Source organism: Dermacentor andersoni, chromosome 8 (genome assembly GCF_023375885.2).
Source record: "Dermacentor andersoni chromosome 8, qqDerAnde1_hic_scaffold, whole genome shotgun sequence".
Lineage (NCBI taxonomy): Eukaryota > Metazoa > Arthropoda > Arachnida > Ixodida > Ixodidae > Dermacentor > Dermacentor andersoni.
The window spans coordinates 65452497-65474416 of NC_092821.1; the positions used below are offsets into that span (position 1 = coordinate 65452497).

General features: G+C 44.1%; 1 protein-coding gene and 1 pseudogene across 6 annotated transcripts in view; both read left to right on the top strand.

The window, feature by feature from the left end:
- LOC140219807 (uncharacterized) overlaps positions 1-21920 on the top strand; it is a 91456-nt gene that overhangs the window by 12507 nt on the left and 57029 nt on the right. For 5 of the 6 annotated variants that reach the window (XM_072289720.1, XM_072289718.1, XM_072289723.1 and 2 more), the window contains exon 3: positions 245-451. The exons of the other annotated variant lie outside the window; for it this stretch is intronic. In XM_072289720.1, coding sequence (XP_072145821.1) covers positions 245-451 — 207 coding nt within the window. The remainder of the gene's footprint in view (positions 1-244; positions 452-21920) is intronic. 6 annotated transcript variants of the gene reach the window in all.
- Positions 17985-21804, top strand: LOC126538769 (uncharacterized; annotated as a pseudogene).

Here is a 21920-nt window from a genome sequence, read left to right on the forward strand (position 1 = left end):
GCCAAGCTCGGCGGCCTGCTATAGCTCGGCAGGCAACAGTGGTCACCCGAGCCACAATAAACACCGACGAGCACGGCAGCTCGCTGGTCAGTAATCTTTCAGCACCACCACGCTGAGAAGCCCTCCCTTGTTCACGACCCGGGGTGGATTGTGACATAAAGTGCCCCTGCATTTATTCTGTTGTTGTATTTACCTCTTTTTGATACCGTAAGAGGACTGTAATCACCCCAAATATTTTCTGCAGGCTTCACAAATGCGATGAGCCTAGCCGAAAGCGTCCCTGCCAAAATGGAATGTCACACCCTTTCCAAGGTCGTCGGTCAGGTCGAGGTTAGCATGCAGTGCAGCTTTCCTCAGGCCGACAAGTCTGTTGGGTGCTGCTTCAAAGCATGGAGCGAGTCTAGGAGCGTGCAGACTACGGAGACTCTGGAGCAGTTAACCTCCACCTCAGGTGGGCAGTGACTGGCACTTCTCTTACATTTGCTTGCATGTGGGAGCATTGTGAATGGCCAAGTCTGAGTAGCTTGGTATCACTTGCTAAAGTGCGTGTGACATTCTGCTGCTGAGGACAAATTAGCAGGTTTGCAAGCCTTGTCTGCATACTAATTCAAGCAAAATGCAGAAATAATGCTGTACTGATCACATTGAAGCAACTAAGATGGCCGAGTTTAATCCAGAGTCCTCATGACTTGACGTTCTTGTAGGCCTGAAATTGCTCTGTGATAATGTTACATCCTTGAGTCCCTTAGTTATGCTTAAAGCGGTGTACTTGTCTAAGAACGGGAATAGAGATCCATGCAGCATGTCAGTCGACCCCTGTGTTTAGGCTGAACAAAATTAAAACTATATTCTTTACTGTAGTTAAGCATACTACAAACAAAATATACTTTTTTTTATCGATATGCTCATTCATTGAGGGAGGCGGAAACCACATATGCACTGTCAGGAATCTTTTCCAGGATACTTTGAGTTATGACATCCCGAAGCACATCATCAGTCCCACAGTGCACCTAGACTCGCCGTGGCAGTTGGGCTGTTACCACCGTCATTTTCGCAAACAAGCAAGTCGTTGCGCTCAGCCCTGTTTATGGGCGGGAAATGCACCGGCCAGTCGCTAACGACAGCATGCGTCATCGGCCCTCAATCGAGTCACTTTTTCATGGTTGTCAACCACGTCACCGTCACCCGCCTCCTTGTGGAGATTGGAGCCGAGCTGTCTATCGTTCCTGCCACAGCCGCAGATTGCCAGTATGCCAAATCCACACCCATTCTCCACACAGGGAACAACAATGCCATCGTGTCGTATGGGCTCTGGTCAATAACGCTAGCCATCGGACTCGGGCGCTTGTATTGGTAGGTGTTTTTGATTGCCGACGTCAGCCTGACCCCAGGGCATCAAGGCACTGGAATAACGGGTGCGGGCAATCGAGGACTTCCCCTCTCCAACTTACTTCCGAAGGTTGCTTGAGTTTTTGGGGCTTGTGAATTTTCGCAGGTGCTTGAAACACATCCTGTGCGAAAGGTCTTCAGCCACTTACTGATGTGCTGCATTGTGACTCAAAAAAAAAAAAAGCATGCCTACCTTCCATTGGTACTTGGAGCAAGAACACTCCTTTCAGAAAGCCAGAACATGGTTGACGACTGCAGTGTTTATTTATTTATTTATCGTGCCCTCAAGGCCAGTACGGCATTATAGAGGGGAGTGGTTACAAGCGAAACGGGTAAATTCAGCAAACAGGAATTAATAAAGCAGAAGGTGATATACATATACAGTGCAGTCCACTTATAACGATATCGATAAAGACGGAAAATATGATCGTTATAACCGATGATCGCTATATCTGGACTGCAGTTATCAAAAAAAAAATTTTTTTTTAAGCGCGTTTGCGCTCTTTACCTTTGCAGCTCTGAACTCGAATTCGCTACTTGCTCTAAAGAATAGATGATGTATACAGTAGGCCGTGAAAAACAAACTTTATTTCTAGCGCCAATGACCGTGTCAAGGATTAGGCGCGCCGAAATAGTCTGAAATCTGCACTTGCTTTTGCGGCAGCTTCAGCTTCACAACCGCGGTGTGCATGGATTCCAGCTGCTGCGCGAACACTGGCGGCAATCCTTTAGCATGCATAAAATCAATTAAGGAGTCGATCGACGACAGTGCACTTTGCGTGGACATCGTGGTCGAGGTCAAGGAGCCACTGTCGATCTCGTTGTCACTGTCGCTGATGCCGTTGCCACCGTCGCACAACTTTGCGTCTGTCGAGACAGCACATCTTCGGCGATCGCCTCGTCGGTGACCATCGCAGAACGAGGCAGCACTGTCTGCAGTCAAAAACTCCTCCTTCGACACACCACCTGTGTCACCAGTAGGAACGAGCTCCCAGAGCTCGGTTATGTCAGCGACTTCCACCGGGTCGGTCTCAGCGGGTTGGGGAAGTTCGTCCTTACGCAGAAAGCCCGCCTTCTTTAAGCCATTGGTGATGAACCACTGGTAAAGCGCCTTTTCAACATCGGCGTACAAGGGGTCTCTAACCCCTTTTCCGCTGATCGGAATGGCCGCTGATAGCTCCTGCCTTCACAATCGCGGTGCTCCCGGTTTTCAAGATGGTTGATATCGTTAACTGGACGAGCTCATACTTCTTCACGAGGGCGCTCACCTTGAAGCCGCATCGAGAGTCCTGCAAAATATCCATCTTCGTGTCAAGCGACACAGCTTTGCGCTTTGTCGGCGCCATCTTCGAACTGGGTTGAACCGTTGGTTGCACGCTGCTTCGGTGGCGTCAGCCTGCTATCGCGAGAGAGACGCGGGACGGGCGCCACTGCGCCGCTTTGCTTGTCGCTTCTTTTTTTCTTTCTCTCTCTTTCGGAGCGACTGTGGCCGACGCGCATGAAGCAGCTAGCGCCATCTTGTGGCGCGCTGCGCCAACGTTGGCTGCGCCTACTCGTGCGCGGGCGGGGCGAGACGCGCTGCGCGGTAATGGCGGCAGATACGAACTTACGGAGGTAAACATCGCCTCGTCTCGACATCGTTCGTTTCAGGGAACTAAGCAACGCAAACGTTACGATTATTTGGCACGGAAAACACCGTCCAGACTGCAAAATTTTGATCGTTATATCCGATATGCGGTGAATAACCTATCGTTATAAATGGTTTTTTTCCCCATAGACCTAATGCATAAAATGACACTCTCATGTCGACCCATCGTTATAACCGATATATCGTTATATGTGGTATCGTTATAAGTGGACTGCACTGTATTTATATATATATATACATATATATATATATAGATGGATAGATAGATATACCGTATTTACTCGCATAATGATCGCACTTTTTTGTCAGAAAAATTGACGCAAATTCAGGGGTGCGATCATTACGCGGGTTAAATTTCCCGCGAGAAAAAAAATTTTTTTTTCGTCCCGCGTAAGCTGCGGGATGCGGGTGCGGGACACCAAAACAAAAATGGCGGCCGGTGGAGCAAGCCGAACGCGATCTTTTTTTTTCTTCTCGTGAGTACATTACGTGCATTGAAACAGTGTCTTCCGTATCAGTGATGAATAATATCGGTAATATCGGCAAGTTTGCGGCAATAACGTAGCCATGTCCACTTTGAGGGGACAGAGATGTCCCCTCAAAGAGATGTCACTGGCTTAGCTGCCAGTGACATAGAAACACATGGCCGGCATGTTGCGGAAACTGCGGCATCTGTCTTCACTACTATCCGAACACGGCACGTTTTCGCTAAGGGTAGGCGAATATCTTAGCTGTGTTACAAGCGTCGGCGTATGAATAAGGTACACTTTTAACGTATCAGTGTAAATGTGGCTACTATCATTGCCGCACGCGATTTGTTGCGTGCTCACGAGTGCAGATGAAAAGAATCTAAAGGCGCCTTTTTTGTTTTTGTTGACCACAACCATTATAAAGCCCGCCCATAATAAAGGCAAGTTTGGTTGTACGTCTTTTTGCCATGGAAGTGCGGAAAGTGATGAAAGTAATGAAATGAGGCATCTACTTAAGAATGTTTGGTGCGTGCAGACGAGTCGTTCGCGTAGCATTCGACAAATGGTAAGCGCGATCATTATTAGCTAGACTTGGCACACGACATATCGCTGCGGCAAGTTCAGGGTGCGATCATTACACGGCAAATTAAAAAAATCGAATTTTGACGACAAAATTTAGGGGTGCGATCATTACGCGAGTGCGATCATTATGCAAGTAAATACGGTAAGTATATTATCCTTGTCTTGTCATCTACTTTTACCCTTACTATGACTAGGTTGGCTAGCCTGTTTCCTCTTAACTAAGTATATCTTTATCTCTTCAAATTGAGAGCAATCTGGGACCTCCGTAACCATCCTAATTACAAAAACAAATGGCACCTAGATTTTTAGATATAGAAAGTTAGCATGGCGTTCGTGAGTATAGGTTGAACAATGGGAAGAAAAAGGTTTCTAGTTATACAGTGGTAGCCATTACATTCTTGAATAATTGGTGATATGCGATAGTGGCCATCGAGGCGGGAAGGTGATTCCACCCATTGGAAGTACATCGTACAAATGACTGAAAAAAAGCGTTCGATCTGCATTATGGAATGCCGACCTTATGAATGTGATCTGGTCTGGGCAACACATACGAAGGCAGGGAAATCAGTTTGTTGCGTAACAGCAGGTGATGAAATAACTTATGAAAAAGGCACATACGGAATATTTTGTGATGTGATGACAAGGACGGTAAGTTAAGGCTAGATTTCATGACACTGATACTTGCAGTTCTATTTTAGTTAGAAAGAATGAAACGAGTAGACTTATTCTGTAACATTTCTAGTGAGCACATTAGGTTTATTTGACCTGAATCCCAGATTGAAGCATCATACTGAAGTTTGGGTCCTATTGAGTGTTATAGAGGATTAATTTTAAGGAAGGAGGTGCTTTGGAAAAGTTGCGTCGTAAGTAACCTAGCATTCGTCTAGCGTTACTTATTATATGGGAGATGTGGGTATTCTAAGTGAGATCGGACGTGATGTGAAGGCCAATGTACTTGTAAGTTGTTACCAAATCTAATGGAACGTTATTAAGTGAGTACACAAGTGGTTCACTGATAGTTCTAGATACATGCATGAATTTACATTTGTTAGCATTTAGTTGTCCATTAACCATGAATTGCACCAATGCAAAAACGGCGTTAAGGACAGCTTCAAGGCTGGTTACATCCTCATCGCTAGTTATTTCGGCGTAAATTACACAGTCGTCAGCAAATAGGTGAATTTGAGATGAAACAAACTGTGAACGGTTAGTGAGGAAAACCTCAAGCCAGTAGAAAAGTTTAGGATGAAGGTTTAGTTGGTGCAATTTGTAGATTAATAAGCTGTGGCATACTTTATTGAACGCTTTTGCGAAGTCTAAAAAAGTTAGGTCTGCAACTGAAGAGTGGTCAAGCAATAGGTTCAGTTTATGCATGAATGATACTAGTTGGGCGTCATATAAATATGTTTTGCGGAGGCCGTGTTGAAACTCAGAAAAAAAAAGGAGTTTTCTTCTAAGAAGTTGGCAATATGAGAAAACTAAATATGCTCGATAATTTTGCGTGGTATACTGGTTAAAAAAATAGGCCGATAGTTCAGTGGGGAATGTTTAGTACCTGTTTCATAGAGTGGGATCATGTTGCTCACCTTCCAATCAGCAGACACTTAACCTTTGTCAAGTGATTGCTGGAAAATATTTGTAAGAATGATGGAACAATATGTCCTAGTGTTCTTTAGAAACTTTGCATTAAGTCACAGCCAGGAGCAGATGAGAGTTTCAGTGATGCGATTATTTTTTCTATGCTGACGGGTTCGATTATTAAAGGGTACATTGCGGCGTAGTCTTAAGATAGTGTACTTGGGCGTGTTACACGAGCGTGTTTAGAAAAAGTGCGCGTATAAACGTCATTTAATGCGGATGCACAATCGGCAGGGGGAATTGCGTTATAAGTGCTATCAACAAGGGTTATGGCGTCATGTTTTGGGGTAATCGTGCGCCAGAACTTTTGCGTATCAGTAGTTAGCATGGATAAAAATGTGTTCTTTAAAAAGTTATCCTTAGCTTTCTTGAGCGCTGTCATGCAGTTATATGTAGCGCGTTTGTAAGCTGCCCATCTTTCAGTGCTTGCAGATGCTTTAGCTAATCTGTACAAACATTTCTTTTTGTTAGAAAGGCGCTTAATGTGGGTGTTATACCATCAAGCGCATTATCATTATAGGAAAGATTGCAGGTAGGGATAAATTCTTCCGTTAATTCACTAATTTTAGTAAAAACATATTCCACTTTGATTGCACACTGGAGTTATAGAAATCAGTCAAAAAAGTGTCAAGGAAAATACAGAGCTCGTTGTTAATTGTTTCAAAGTCAGCTTTCTTATAGTCGTGAATTGCCCCGATTTTTTTTTCTGATTTCGGACGTGAAATGTTGATGTGAAATGAGTGCGCGCTTAAGGACAGTAAGTAATGTTCGAAATAAAATCGGGTCGTGTTGTTAGCAGAAGGTTAAGGGTGTTTGCAACTTGTGGTTTTATTCTGGTGGACTGTTATCAGTTGACTGAAAGAGAACAGTGTGCACAAGTGAAGAAAATCTTGATTATGCGGAGAAAGAGTGCATCACAAGGGGTTCGCTATGCCAGGCTATGTTTGGAGTGTTGAAGTCACCTAGTAGACACAAGCGTAAGGAAGGAAAGCGTGTTACGACGATATTGATTGTCTCTTGTAATCATTAAGAAAGGAGGTGGCATCAGTAGGATCATGATAACGTATGCCCATTATAATTTTTTCGTAATTTATTTTTATAATTGCCCAGACTATCTCCAAGTTAGTAGCAATATTAATGGGATGAGAGTGTAGGTGTTTATCAATTGCCAGATGAATGCCACCACCTTGGTGCAAGGTACGGTCGCAGCGTTAAACTGAGGAGCCATGTGCGGTAGAGAAGATTTCATGGTCTCTAATATGTGGATGCAGCCAAGTTTTTGTAAGTACAATCATATCTGGGTTGAACGTGTCGACTGAGGAAGTGAAGGAGTCGTGTTTGTTTTTGATGGTTCGAATGTTGGTGAAAAGGACAGACACAGGACAGAGGGCAGAGGGGCAGGGAGAAAAGGACAGAGGGGCAGTGGAAGACACATAAGTGTCTTCCACTGCCCCTCCCTATGGACGATTAGGTGGTGCAGTACACGCTTTGGTGTTAACACGTGACGGGTGTGGTATGACGTGCTCTCTGTCACAATGTCTGTAATAGGATCATACATGTACTGCTGCTTGTTTACGATTAATTTGTTGTATCGGAGATGAAACAGGGGTTTGCCCGGTAACTTCTTTGCAAACGCAATCAGTGTACTTCGAATATGGCGGGTGGCAGGTGAGTAGTGATCACAGATTGTGATGTCTTTATTTTTTAGGAGCTCACGCGTGGAAAGCGCCTTTTTCTTTACTTTGCGGTTGCTGAATTTGGCTATAATGGGGCACCATTTATCAGGTGAATACGAACCGAGACGATGAGCGTGTTCGATTGCCATGTCGGGTAGATTGCTGATGATAGTTGTTAGCGCGTTAATGATGTGGGCCTCAGATTCTTCCCATGATTCGTGACAATCAGGGATGCCATGAAAAATGACATTGTTTCTTTGCGATCTGTCCTCTAGGTCTTTGAACCGAGATTGCAAAGTGTTGCATTTGGAGGCGATACCACCGCTGGCAACCAGTTGTAAGAGTTGAGGAAGACGTCGGGATGAAAAACTTGGAGGTTTATTTACATTATTTACAGTGAGAGTCAATTAACAGTCTTAAAGTCATTACGAGCCGGCAGCAACTCGGACGCTGCGGCCCGTGGCAAGAAGCTCGAAAGAGATGAATCAAGGAATGGTCTCTTGATGCTCCCGGTCTGTGTCTTTTAAGCCCTTTGGTGTCTCGAAGACACGTCACGTTCAGCCAATCGGCGAGCCCGCTTTTGGCCAATGGTAGGCGCCCGTGCGATTGTGTCACACCCGGTGGAGAGGGTCGCTCCTTGGTCTCCAATTGTCCGAGTGCTTACTTCTCTCTGCGGTCTTGCCGTCCCGGTCTGCAACTACCGTCACTAAAGCAGAGAGGGTCGCTCCTTGGGCCCCAATTGTCCGAGGGCTTTCTCCCTGCGGTATTGCCTTGCTGACTTGCAAGCGCCGTCACAAATTGGTGGAAGGGGGCGACGCTGCCAGGGTTTCACGGTGCATTACAGCCGTCTTGCTTCGGGACCCACTTTACCTGGAACAGTGCCAGGCTCTCGCTACACTTTCGGGAAGAGTCAAGCAGTGAATAGCTCCAGATGCGGCATACGAGGTGGGGGACGCCAACTCGTTTGCACGTGCCGTGCCTCGGGAATGTGGTATACGCGCTTTTGCGCTCCTTAATCAGCTGTGGCGCGATTCGATATGGTCTGGTGAACTCGAAGTAGGCTCAGGAAACGGTCCCGTATCTAACAAAAGAAACAAGCTGAGTGTTGCAAGTCTCTACAGATTTCTGGAGACCTGTGACGTGTTCCTTAAGCTGATCAAGTGAGTTTGCTTTTTCTTCAAGAGCGTCCAGTCTTTCTTGGATGCAGCCAATCTTGCTTTCTATATTTTTTTTGGCTGGCTTTGATTGCTTCAACATCAGCAACCAATTCTCTCTGATTTTTTGGGCCGATTGAAAGTGAACGTCTTTCAGAAGCTTGAAGAGCACCGCCACTTGTTCCGAGGGTTCATCAGGTAGCGTCTGTGTTTGAAGAAAAGACTCTGTACGTGTGGTAGGCCCAGGATTAGTTTGGATGTCACCACAACAATGTAATAACACAGACATATGGAAACACTCGCAAATAATATCACAAAGCACATGTGGGCATGGAAGTAGCAACAATCAGAGATAGTCTCTTTTTCTAGCGTACAAGGAAAAACGCTTACGCATTTGCGAAGTGCCAAAAGGCAAAAGGTGAGCCATATTGCTGTTGCTACTCCCGCGCCCACTGAAGATAGTGTCGAACGGCCGGGAGTTTATGTAGGCACCAGAGGTTGACGTCACCGTTGATGACGTACATGCACAGATGATTGGGCAGGGCTGTCCGGAAGGATTCAGTAGGGAGTAGTTATCGGGGAAGTGATGCTGATTCATTCGTTCCCTGATACGCCAACACGCCTTATGGTAAACGAGTTGGCCACAGCAGTGGCTGCAGTACTGCAGCAGCATGATGGCATAGACTGGACGCTGCTGGGCTTCTTTTCAAAGTACCTCAAACCTACGGAAGCTCGCTACAGCACGTTCGGGCGAGAGATGTTGGCCGTCTATTAAACTGCCGAGCATTTCCGCATTTTTCTTGAAGGCTTTTACATTCTGGCCGACCACAAGCCGTTAACCTTTCTTAAAGAAAACGACCCCAAGCTGTCATAACCTAACCTAACCTAACCTACACCTTAAAGTATTGCACATGGGCAGCCTATGTAAAGTTTCCCGACAGTGGACTCAACCACGCATGTCTTTGTGTGGCGCCTTCCTATGAAGGCCCATTTTGTGTGGTTTTGCGTTCAGAGAAAACCTTAAAGATTGATGTTTACACCAAAGAGGAGACAGTGTCGTGCGACTGCATGAAACCAGCCTGTCTTGAACATGAACTCTTCATTCCTTCCGCAATTCACACCTAAGCCTACGGCATTCTAGTGGTTGAGCCTATGTATCGACCATCCGTCACTAAGCTGTACCTCACCATAGGTGTCGTTTGCCCCTGCTCCAGAAATCTAGTATGACTTGCTGTGGCTGTCATTGCCCCCTACTGTTTCTTGGAACCAAGCATGCAGCCAATCAGGCACACCTACTTTTACTCTTGAATAAAGCCAGTCGACTCTTTGTTCTCAAGCTGTCAAAACATGTATTCCTTGCCTCCGCTAAACCGAGCTCTTAACAATGTCATCGGGCAATGAGCCGCATGCACTGGGCACCTGAGGTGCACGCCAGCAATAATTTCAGTCGACCTGTAGGCATCTTGAAGTAACTGCTGGCTGCACAGTCGTTCTGATCCTCTCTCGCCTTTAGCGGCTTCTGGTTTTTTTGCACAGTGTTTGCAGACTGCAGTTGCCGACTGGACCTTTGCTGTACTGATGTTTGTCCCAGTAGATAGTTATTCTTCTGCAGCACTATTGTTACAATGTGCTACAAGCTCATCCACATTTGCTGAGGTGAAAAGTCAAGCCTCTTCTCTTAGCGAAATAAATAGTAGTGAGCAATTCAATTGCCTTTACAATGAATTGAATCTCCTGTCATTGGGAGAACCCGTGCACGATGCTCACAAAAGAAATTCCACCACAATGTCTTCAAGTTCACTGTCAACAGGGTAGCCATTGCACAACAAAGCTTCCAGTGAAAATCGCCAGTTGCACTGTTTTGCTTTCTATTCGCAGAATGTACTGCAATAATCCTGCTTTACGATTCTACCCATTTTATCACATTCTTTTGAAATGCAATTATAATGTCTTGCCCTGACATGTAATTTTTGTACCCACAGCGGTTTTGACGCGTTTGCACAAAGTTTTCAAAGCTGGGTTGTTTGCCTCAGTAATGACAAAAACAATGACGCTTTAGCCATTTTGACAACTTCAAACAAGAAAACTTTATTTTCTTTCACAATACGCATGGCAAACACAGAAAGATTATGCTCAAGTTATTTTGTGACACCTGACCAAGCCCCATACTCTCCTTGATAATTCATACGCGTGCGGTTCCAGCATAAGATTTGCATAATAGTTTATAATATGTTTACTTTCACGAAATGGAATTCGAATATGTTCTTTTTCACAGTATAATAATGATATGTTCATCAACTAATTTTTGAGACAACTGAATTTGTGGGCCTCCACGAATATTTGGACTCTGCCATGATACCGCCATACGCTTCATAGAGTCATTGTATAACTACCAAAATTTCACATGTTCCAAGCTCTCTTCGTTCGATTTTTTTAGCTTTTTTTCTCATGATCGCAAGTCAAGAGCTAGCGAGAATGCAAAGAACATTTCTGTCATTTTGTTTTCCTGCAGCTACAAACCAGTGTGGCACGCATTTCGCATGTCATTTCAGAGCTTCCATTTCCGACACATCCTCGATAGCAGACGTCACTTGCTGCACTTCCATGTGAGCCCTTGTGCTGTCATTGCTGTCGGCACTCGTAAGTCGCATATGGTCGGCGGTACCGTTTGTATCGCCTCTTCTGCAATTGTGGTTCACTTCAGCTTCATACCGTGACATGAGGCTTAGCCACATCAGCAACTGATAGTCTTCAGTGGTTTCATCACCAGCTGCTAACAATGGCGCCTAATAGCGCCTTCGTTGTCCACCTCCAACTCGACAAATGCTTAAAAGCGAGGAAATTATAGCAGGCTGACGATGGAAAATAAGGCTACCATTATGTTGCGGAATAAGAAATCTTGAAGTAGACAATATCAGACTACGCAAACAACGAGTTAGAGGTTTTGGAAGCTGCCTAGAAATCTGCTGGAGCCCGCCAGAAGAATGTCAGCCAAGGTGGCCACCGAAAATTTGAGGAGACTATGCATTGCAGCTTGTCTTTCCTCTGATTTTCATAGACTCGGACTTTCTACCTTCAAACTTTTGTACCCTCGTAACTAGCCTGTGTTACGCCGGATGCTAGTGCTACCAGATTGTCAGCATAGACTTTATTCACCTTACCGGGAGAAAGGTTTCCTGTTACATGCCAAGTGCAGTATATGTAATTGCAGTGATGATATGGCTTCCTCTTTGATTATTTAGCATGGTGGCAAGCACTACCTTGCATAACCTTGTGAAAGGTGTGATGCACTATACACTGTACTCTTGAATTCAACTTGCGCGTAAGGGCGTGTGGACCCTGCAAATGCTTTTGTGAAACCATATTTAAGAACCACAACTGCACAGAAGTAAATTGTTAATCGGCACTACCTTTGCTTTAATATTCGTGTGCAGCACATCTCTCGAAGAGCCAGGAAGGCTGCGTCCGGCAACAAACTCCTCCTAAATTGTGAGCACGTACGCTCTTTGCGTCGAGCCTTTGTTCCAACTAAGCAAGCGGCACCTCATCATAATTATCATCAGTTGCCTGTGTGGGGAGGCTCAGCAGTTCAGCAATAGTCTCAGTACTTTCAGCTTCCATTCACCATTTTACTTGTGTTTCCAAGCAGGCATGAAGTGATCATTATATATGTACAACCTGAGCATGCCACACCGCCGAGGCAATGCCAGTGATAGGCTTCAAAGTGCTTAAAAATTTGCCTCAATGTTATTTGGAGGCTGATGACTGTAACCCAGCAATGCTGCCGGCTGAAGTTGCTGCATTTTTTTACACGTGTGTTCGAAGATGAGGCCTTCAGTGGCTTTGAGGGTAGTACAATAAATGTTGGTTTCCTGCACAAGTTTTATGCTGTCAGAATTTTCAGCTCGTGTTAATTTTGGTATACTATTAAATTTTGCAGCCCAAAATGTGTAAGTATGACATTTCACAATGAGTGTACAAGCGCGCTTAATCACGTTTTCAGAAGTCAATTGAGTTTAAGTAGTTGTGCCTTTTATATTGGTGCACCTTATATATAGCGTTCATTTTTATTTTATTTATTCGTACTTTCAAGGCCTGTAGCAATACAGAAGTGGTAACAAAGCTTTAAAAAATATGCACAGACAATTATACAGAAAAAATATGTTAAGCAATACTGTCACAGATTGACATTTTGAATGAAGATGTGTCTGGGGTTTGAATGGTGGATGTAGGAAGGTCGTTCCAATCAATACTTGTGCGGGTCAAAAAATAGTGATGGTGCCTGTTTGTTTGGTGGCTGGTATGGCAATTTTATATACCTGGTCAAATCTCCATTAAACATTGAAAGATTGTGTTATCTGTTATTTCTTCACTACATGGTTGGAGGTGTAAACCTTGTGGAATAGGCGAAGGCGAGCACATTTGCAGTATATGGCAGATTCACTTTTCTTTTTCATGCATGTTGCACTGGAATATCGGGAGTAGCTAGGTAAAGCGAATTGCTTGCTTTTGAATCTCTTAAGTGCAAGGTTTAGTGATGTTTAATTTTATTCCAAATGGCAAATGTGTTTTCTAGTTTTTAACAAACTAGGTTTTCGTAGAGAGTCAGTGCTTGCAGATGAAGAGGAAGAATTATGCCCAAGCTATTTATTGTACGATTAGCATTTTAGTGAAATAATTTAGTTGCATATTCCCTGACAGATCATTAGCTATGGGAAGATCAAGGTATTTGTGGGTGTTAACTGACGATAACATAAGGTCATTCAGTAGTATATTGATTGCCATTGTTTATGGTATGTGATATGTGCATCTGTTTTCACTTGTCAATGTTAAATTTAATTATTCACTTGCTACACCAGAGTGACACATTGTGGTGATCCCCTTGCCCCAAATATGAATCACCAGGCTTACTAATCTTGTGGTAGATTACACAGTCATCTGCATGCAGAATAATGATTGCACAGTTACGAAGATTATTAATGTAAACCAAGAATGGCAAGAGCCTCAAGATGGATCCTTGTGGCACTTTGGGTGCAACTGGTGAATAAGTAGATGAACAGTTGTTGGCTGCAACATACCGACTTTCATTGCAAATAAAGTCCTTCATCAAGTTGACACATTTGCTTGAATATTATGCTGCTTAAGTTTAAGGAGACATAGAATATGACTACTCAGTCATACTGAGTCATACTGAGTCACATAAGCACTTTGGCAACATCTAAAAAAAATAAGTCAACATCAAGTCCTTGATTTAAGGTGATCGACCAATCATTAGTGAAACAAAGAACTTGGGTATCCCATAAAATAATCTTTCAAGACCCTGCTGACATGAATGAAAGAATGAGTTACTTTCCAGAAAAATGATGGGGTTAGAGTATATTGGGTGTTTTAAAAGTTTTCATGGAATGCTAGTCAAGGTAGGGTGGTGGTCCTCAGGACAGTGCACATCAGCCGATCGATGGACTGCAGCCACCTTCTCCGTTTTCCAGCCATTAGATTTCTGGTTATTCAATTGCTGTTAAATAGCGACGAGGGTCCTAGGAAAGGTTCACATTTTCTTATCAACTTATGTTGGATGAAATCTGGTAAGCAGGCACATCACTGAATGGAGATTTAAAGTGTGCAAACAGATTTAATTTACCTCATTTAGATAAGTAGATATGACAAAATGCCAGACTGCAATTAGGTCATTTCTGACGGGTTGTTATGGAAGTTTTTTTTTTTTAGAAAAATTAGTTCTCTGAAATTTGTCATTCTCAACGGTTGCCACAGAGCCTAAAGCTGATAGAACATAGCTATAGTTATTCTATTGATCAAAAATACTTTCGAAATTGCAGATAAGAAATTACCTTACTCTAATTAGATTACATATCACCTTGTATCAAAGTTATCAAGGTTACCAAAAAAGGAAAGCCTTAACCTATAGTTCAGTTCTTAGTAAAAATGAATGATACCAAGTCTTTAAATACCTTCATGGAGACATCCTTAAAAATTCTGTAAAGCTTAGGTACCTCACAGAATGAAACAATGCTGAGAAGATTTCATTAAAGTTATGTAAGTGTATGGAATTTTATCTTTGCACCTATGATGAAAAGAAAGTCTTTAGAATGAAGCTCAGCTTTTGCTGAACATAAAGAACAAAACATATTGAAATCGGCTCAGTGAATTGTAAATCATCCTCCATTAGATTCATTTTGATATATCTGGTTGTATCCCCTGCTTGTATGAAGCAGCATTAATTTTCAAAGTGTGAAAATAACTTGCACGGCAAAACTCTCCACGAGACGGCATGGGAATAAGCGCACGAGATGCACATCGAGTTCAACACGAATTGCACGTAGCAGACACTGTGTCCACTATTGGTGACGTTATAGGTGCACCTAGTCACTAAGCAGAATTAGACTGTAAGAACCCGTGAATCTGCAAAGACTTGGAAGAATAAGTGCTGGTGCGCCCTCTGCGGTCCTGTGTGGTTTGCTAAGTGATACGGCTCGTGTGCAATGTCTGCATTGTTATGTAGTCCATGGCGCCATGACATGGTGCAGTTTGCTTTGCTAGAGCTAAACTACCAACGTGATATGGAATTGCATGATGCTTCAAAGAATCTGGTGGTCCGGCACGATCTGATCAATGGCCCTTGTGATAGTTGTGACGAACGCTTTTTCTTTCTGGGCGTACTATTATATAATCATCGTGCTTTGCTTTCTGTAAGGGAGTCTGGTTTCGAACTTCTTAACACAAGTTTAGAACAAATGCTGCTTGTAATCATGGTGTGATCAAAAAAGAAATGGTGGGTCAACTTGGAAGCAAGCCTATCAATGCCAACTGGAGTGTTGTTGCACTGTTGCCATAGCAACAGCCAATCATGAGGCTTCTCTCGGCTTGGTGGCATCATGAGCCGTCAGCAGGGCTGCTTGCAATGAAAAATTTGTCAGACTGGCCCCGGATTTTTTTTTCTTGCACTTGCTCTTGTGCGAGGAGTGCATGAACGAAAAGGCGGAATCTTGAGCTTTTGAACAATACCATGACGGTGGTGTTCAGTGGTGGGAAAGACAAAGGACTGATCCGTGAACTCTGATGGTTCTGCACGATTGTGGACTCCTTTCGTGTTGTCCACGCTGACATAACTCTTTTTTAAACACTTGGAGTGTGTTTTCAGCTTAATCTTTTTGATACAGCATCATTTGAGCATTCCATATGCCGAAACCATGGTTAAAAAAAGAACAGAAGAGCTGCTTAGCTTGGGTGATGCTTGGCACAGTGTTGCTGATGCCCCATCAATTGCACCGAATCCTGCTACATTTTAGCAAAATATGAGAAATCTGCGCCCATCCTGCACCGCAAGTGTTCCTTGAGTTTTCAAAACTGAAGTTTGTCCTCAAGCACTGTTCCTGTGCTCCATGGAAAGGAGCATGGCAAATAGCAGCAGCTGTGTTATAACTTTGCGGTGGACCGAATGAAGCCTCCCCTATTGAGCCTGGATTGTACCACTGTTTTATCCTTGGACTGTTGTCTATTTCGAACTCCTTCCACTACACTGTGTGCAGGCTGCTTAGGCAACAGGAGATCATCGCTTTTCAGGCTGCAGCGAGCAAGTGCACTGATGCTGAGCAAACCCTGCACTCCTCCCTTGCATGACCAATTTAATATAGTAATCAAAGTTTCAGATGCTGTGTAGTGTCTTGTTCGATATTTCCAGCATAATGCATCAGTGCAACAGCTGTGCCAATTGTGCCAAACTGTCTCGAGAACATGGCTTTGTCCGATGCTGCACCAAAACGGCATTTTAGCAAAATATTGCACCGAGCCTGCACCAAAACATGTACAAGAGCGAATCCCTCCTTTCAGCTGTGTTTAGCAGCTACAAAAACTGAAATCAAATTCAACAGTATGCTATCATCATCATCATAGAAGGAAGCAGAGTCCCATCCATACTCTATGGGCCTGTCAGAGCCGTCCGTTTGGTCGTTGCCACATTTTTCTCTGATGGAAGTACAGTGTAGTGCTACTATACTGCCTTGCTGCCACTTTGTTTCGGTGTTCATTGAACTTGCATGGTACCACAGAGTTTGCCGAAGGAGGATGTCACATTTTAGGATTAAAGTTAAGCTTTTTATGTGTTGATCGGTGATAACAAGGCTTTGCAAAACAACCACTCTCATCAGAATCGCACGAGGTGCATATTTTAAAATGTTCTTAGTGAATGAGGTCAAATGTGGTACACATCGAGAGCTGCCACTTCAATGGGTGACAACATGTTTTTTTATGCAAAAGCTTTGCGTCGAGCTTGGGTGGCTGTGCTATTTCATTGAAATAGCTGCCGACACAAATGCAAAACCCTGATTGCATCTCGTGCATGCGGAGGGGCTCTGACGCTGTTTTATTTTTCTTGCAGCCGCGATACCTTTATGTCCTCTATTCGAAAACTCTCTAATGTGCATGGCATGACATGAGTACACTGCATGATGCCATGTTAAGTGCAGGTTCATGTACTGATTGGTCTTGCAGTGAGGCTTTGCACATAAGCCGTTGTGGCTGTTGTGCTGTATTGCATGCTGGGTTAACAAACACTCTTTTGTTGACAATCTGTCTGCGGTGCCTTTTCTGCACCATAACAACGAACCCGTCTGTAGCGCCCTTTGTGTGTTGCAGTGTGGAGGAGCATTGTGTCCTTTCCTGACCACGCTTATAAGGTAGGCCTCTCACAAACCCATTTCCACATCGTATCGACTATATAAGTCGAAATTTGCATGGTATATTATAAGCACAAGTGCGCTGGGCCGTCTGCCAAAAGTGCTTGCTGCTGCACCAACTGGGCTTTTTTGCTGCGCCAGGACATTATGGCCACGAAGTTCAGACAGTGCTGGACGCTATGCTACCAATGAAGACGACAAGTGGCTAACTACCGATGCCGAAGAATTTCCTCAGCGCGCTGAGGAAGCTCGCCAGCTTCCGCAGCTGCTCATCACCTGCAAATCTTAGAGGTCATTGCATGCAGCATTCACGGCTATCACAGCAAATGCTATTGTGATAACCATCTTCACCTCTCCTCTTCACAGCGTGTAGTGGAATCGGAAGTGCACCACACACTTATGATTAGAGGCCCTAGCTTTCCGGGATTCTGCGATTCCGTGAAAAATCATGGAATTGATGTTCTTTCGCAGAAATGTAATTTAAAAAAAGAAAAGTTGCTTTTTGAAGCAGCAGCGTAACGCTGTTTCTCACAGTTTTCACAATATGGCGCGTAAAAAATGACAGATCAAGTGAAAGCTGCCAAGATGACGCAAAAGTGGTATTTTCTTAGTAATTAATAGCAAGAGGGTTTCTATTGCCCTAGCACCTTTTACAGATGAAGAAATTTAATTTCATATTAATATATTCTCGCCTTATAAAAAAATTGGCTAGGTGGCGCAGCCGCCACCCGTATCAAAGGGCCTAGCCGTAGTCATCAATCCATCCAACGTTTGCTTCAACAGAAAGTGCTTCATCTTACTGTTTGCTTTGTGTTTCGAGTTGGTAATCAAGATGGCTCCCGCAGGACCTCATTTGAGCAAGACGGCCAAAAAACGTGCTCGAGAATACAAGAACGCCAGCTTTTACGAAGATGCAGGAGTCCTTTTTTGCCGAGTTTGTGCGATGGCAGTTGACCATCGGCGCAAGCAACTACTGACAAGCACATCGAGAGCAACCGTCATCGTAAGAATGCAGAAGCAAGAAACTCATCCAAGCGAAAAAGTGGTGAGGAATCATCAGAAGACGTTGCTGGGGGTTCAGGAATGCCGAGAAAGCAAAACCGACTGCGAACGCTGAATCTGCAATTATCGCTGGCGAGACGAGGCAAGACATTGTGGTCATATTCCTGGATGTGTTAATATCTGCGAATATTCCCCTAAAGAAGGCGGACAATCCAAAACTGAGAACGTTTCTGCAGACACATGTTCAGAACGGCGGTTCAGTGCCTGGATCTGATGCGCTCTGCCACCGACTTTCAGAATTGTTTGAGAAGTACGAAACAGCTTTGAAAGCTATGGTTCAAGGTACCGCGGTGTCTATAATTACCGATGAAACCACCGATGACCGATCAAAATCGGTTGTGAACATGTTGTTCGTGAAGTCAGCCAGATGCGCGAGTGCTTCACTACAACCTGTATTTGTGGAAGTTAAATTCGTGGGTGAAGTGAACTCGTCTGTGTAGGCTGCATTGTAACGAGAGCACTGAAGAAGTACAGAGTTGAATTCGAGGGCGTAAGCGATTTGTAAGCGATAATGCTGCTTATATAGTGAAATCATTTAATGAATGCATAAAGCTACTGTGCGAAGGTGCTGTTCACATTACATGTGCAGCCCATACAGTAAACATTGTAGGCCGTGCATTGCAGGTATTCTTTCTCTTAGTGGACAAATTTGTCACCTGTATGAAGAGGGCATTCCGGCTGTTGAGTAGAAAGAGAGCTTTCTATAAATCTCATCTCTGAAAGTGCAGGATTCAGTGTGCGAAAACACCTCCAGCACCTGTCAACAGTAGGTGGAATTCGTGGATTGAAGCTGTTGAGCAGCATTCTGCATACTTTGAGTACTATCCTTCTTTGCTAAGGCAAGTTAATGAAAGGTATGGAGAAACTGCATGCGGTGATTCTCTCCTGGAACTTTTGAATGAGTCCTCAACTGAGCTTAAGTACAGCATGCGATGCATTGCAGTATTTGGTAAAAAAGTTGCCAGCCTGCTGAAAGCAGCTGAGGGTCAGCGTGTAGCCTGTCATGAAGCGTACAATGCTTTATTTGTACTCTGGGGATGTTTGGAAGCAGCTGCACTGGCAGATTTTGAAACACAACTGAAGAAATAAAACATTGTACATGATGAGGCCCATCAGATTGCAAATAAAATAAAGGCTGCCATGAGTAATGCAGCTAGCAAAGTGCTACTATACTTGGAGAAACTCACGCTTGGAAGTTCAAGAGTGTGAGGTGCTTGTCGGGAGTGCAAGAGTTCAAAGTTTGCAGGTGTGCCTGGACTTGGGAAAGAGTCACCAGCGCTAGCTGCTGAATGGCAAGTGTATCTCAAGTCTGTCGAAGAACTCAAGTCTAGTGACAGGGACTTAGCGCCGTTTATTTCTAAAGAAGAAAATCCAGGTGTGGATTTTGGATGTTCTGGCTTTCTGTGCAGGAATGGAACAGCTCACTCCTACGCTTTCTTCCACTGCCCGTAAATACCTGTCAATGCCGATCAACTCTGTTGATGCAGAAAGATCATTCAGTCGCTATGGTGACATTGTGTCCCACGACCGCCATTCTCTTAGTGAAGAGAGTGCAAAGCATCACCTGATGCTCAACCACAACAGCTTCCTTCAGTTTTAAGTATGCAAGTATGTTTGGAGTCTGAAAGTTCTTAATAAATAAACTGTTACATGTACCTTATGTCTGTTCAGAGTTGCCACGGAATCTTGCAGATTCGTCTATCTTGATTTGCAAAATTTCATATTTTCCACGACACAAAGTTAGGGGCTCTACTTAACATAGGTGATAACCAAAATGCACCGCCGTTCCCTGCTGCAGACTGTGATCGTATTGACGTTTGTCGCGGAACAGTTTGTCTTAGCGAATCGACATGGCATCTTTTGCAGCAACTCGCCTCAGTGAGAGTGCATGAATACGTAACCATTACCACTTCCACCTTGCTTCTTTACGATCAATTGGCGGAAATGCAACTGAGTTTTCACTAAAGCACTATGCTTCAATAATGTTATATTGAAGACATGCAGTAGTTGGCTGCAAGAATAATAACTGGCATATTAAGGATTGGAATGAATCGGTGTAGGTAAGTTCGTGGACCATTGCTGCAACTGTCCGCATGTGTTACGAGCACTTTGAATTGTATGTATTTCCTTGAGAACACAGAAACTTGCTCATCTGCGAGTATTGTATCTCCAACCTTCAAAGAAAAGGCTTTGGCCCCGGACCTTCAGCGAGAATAAGTACCGCTTGTTAAACAATGGCAAATGGAGCAGCGCTGCTTCTTGTCATAGTATCTTTCGCACGCAGTATCTACACACATCTACCCCAACTGGCACAGAACCTTAACGCCCACTGTATTGCCAACGTGTCAGTAAGTGAATGGGCACACATTTGAATATATGCGCACCATATATGCACAATAAATTATGGACTGCACCAATAGCACACGAATGGTCGAAGCTGAATGTTTTCTTACGGTCCACAAGAGTACGCGAGGTACTAGTGATCTTTGCTACAAGGTATTACAATGTACGAAATGGCTACGTTTCAAGCCTTGCACACAGCAACAACAAATCATTCAGCACTTAGCACCCCTCCGAGCAATTAGCAGAAATAATCAGATAGTAACCCCACCAAGGAAACTTACGAGCCGCTGTTTCAAAAATATTGGCCAAGAACGAAAAGAAAAATATGCTAATCCTGATTCAATTCATGAGCAGAAAGTTCGGCTAGCGTGGAATACATATTGAGCCTCGCTGTTAGAACAAGCACAATATATGTCGCTCGCCCCAACTGTGGAAGCTTAATCAGCTTCCACAGTTCTTTTGCATGTTGTCTGAAGCTTTGCCAGAGCTTTGTGTCATCTATCCAGCCACTACCTGTGATATCTCCCGAAACAGAGGTTTGCTAAGCTGCACTGCCGCCATACACACCCTTTGTAAATGCAGAGGCAACGTAGGCAGCTGAGGCAAGTAATGGACGTTCCACCATGTGATCAAACATGGCAGCGCCCATGGGATCGCTGTGAAAAGGGTCCATACGTTTTCCGGCCGCAAGATTCCATGTGAACAAGAGAAGCTGCGAGGCGCGCAAGATCGAGAACAGTATATAGCTGTCTGGTCTCACGTAATAATGATGACGCACACAGTTTATTTCTCTGGTACCTTTCAAATCTCCGCTTGGGTTGTTGCATCCTACACTCTTAGCTATCACCACCAAACTTATTGTGATAAACATCCTCACCTATCTGTTTTACAGCGCATGGTGCGCAGTGCCATTGGTAGCAAACTGCACACCTTTAGTAGGTGATAATCCAAACGTGGCATCGTTTCCTGCTGCAGGCGGTGTGATGTGAGCACCACATTTCGCTTCGGTGGCATCAGGCGTCGCCCACCAGCTAGATTTCGTTTCGGTTTCCAGTCGCCCTCTGAAAACACCACACACTAGGAAAACAACAAAATGCATCAGCGTCTCGTGCCGCAACGATCAGCGCGACGCTTTGTATTACATAGATGTCAACAAAAGTTGTCTCAAACTTTTTTAGTTACTTAGGATCGTACATTTTCCCAGTTAGACTGTTTATTCTTGTGCTTTCTTCCAAAACGTATGAACGAGGTTCTGCTGTATCTAC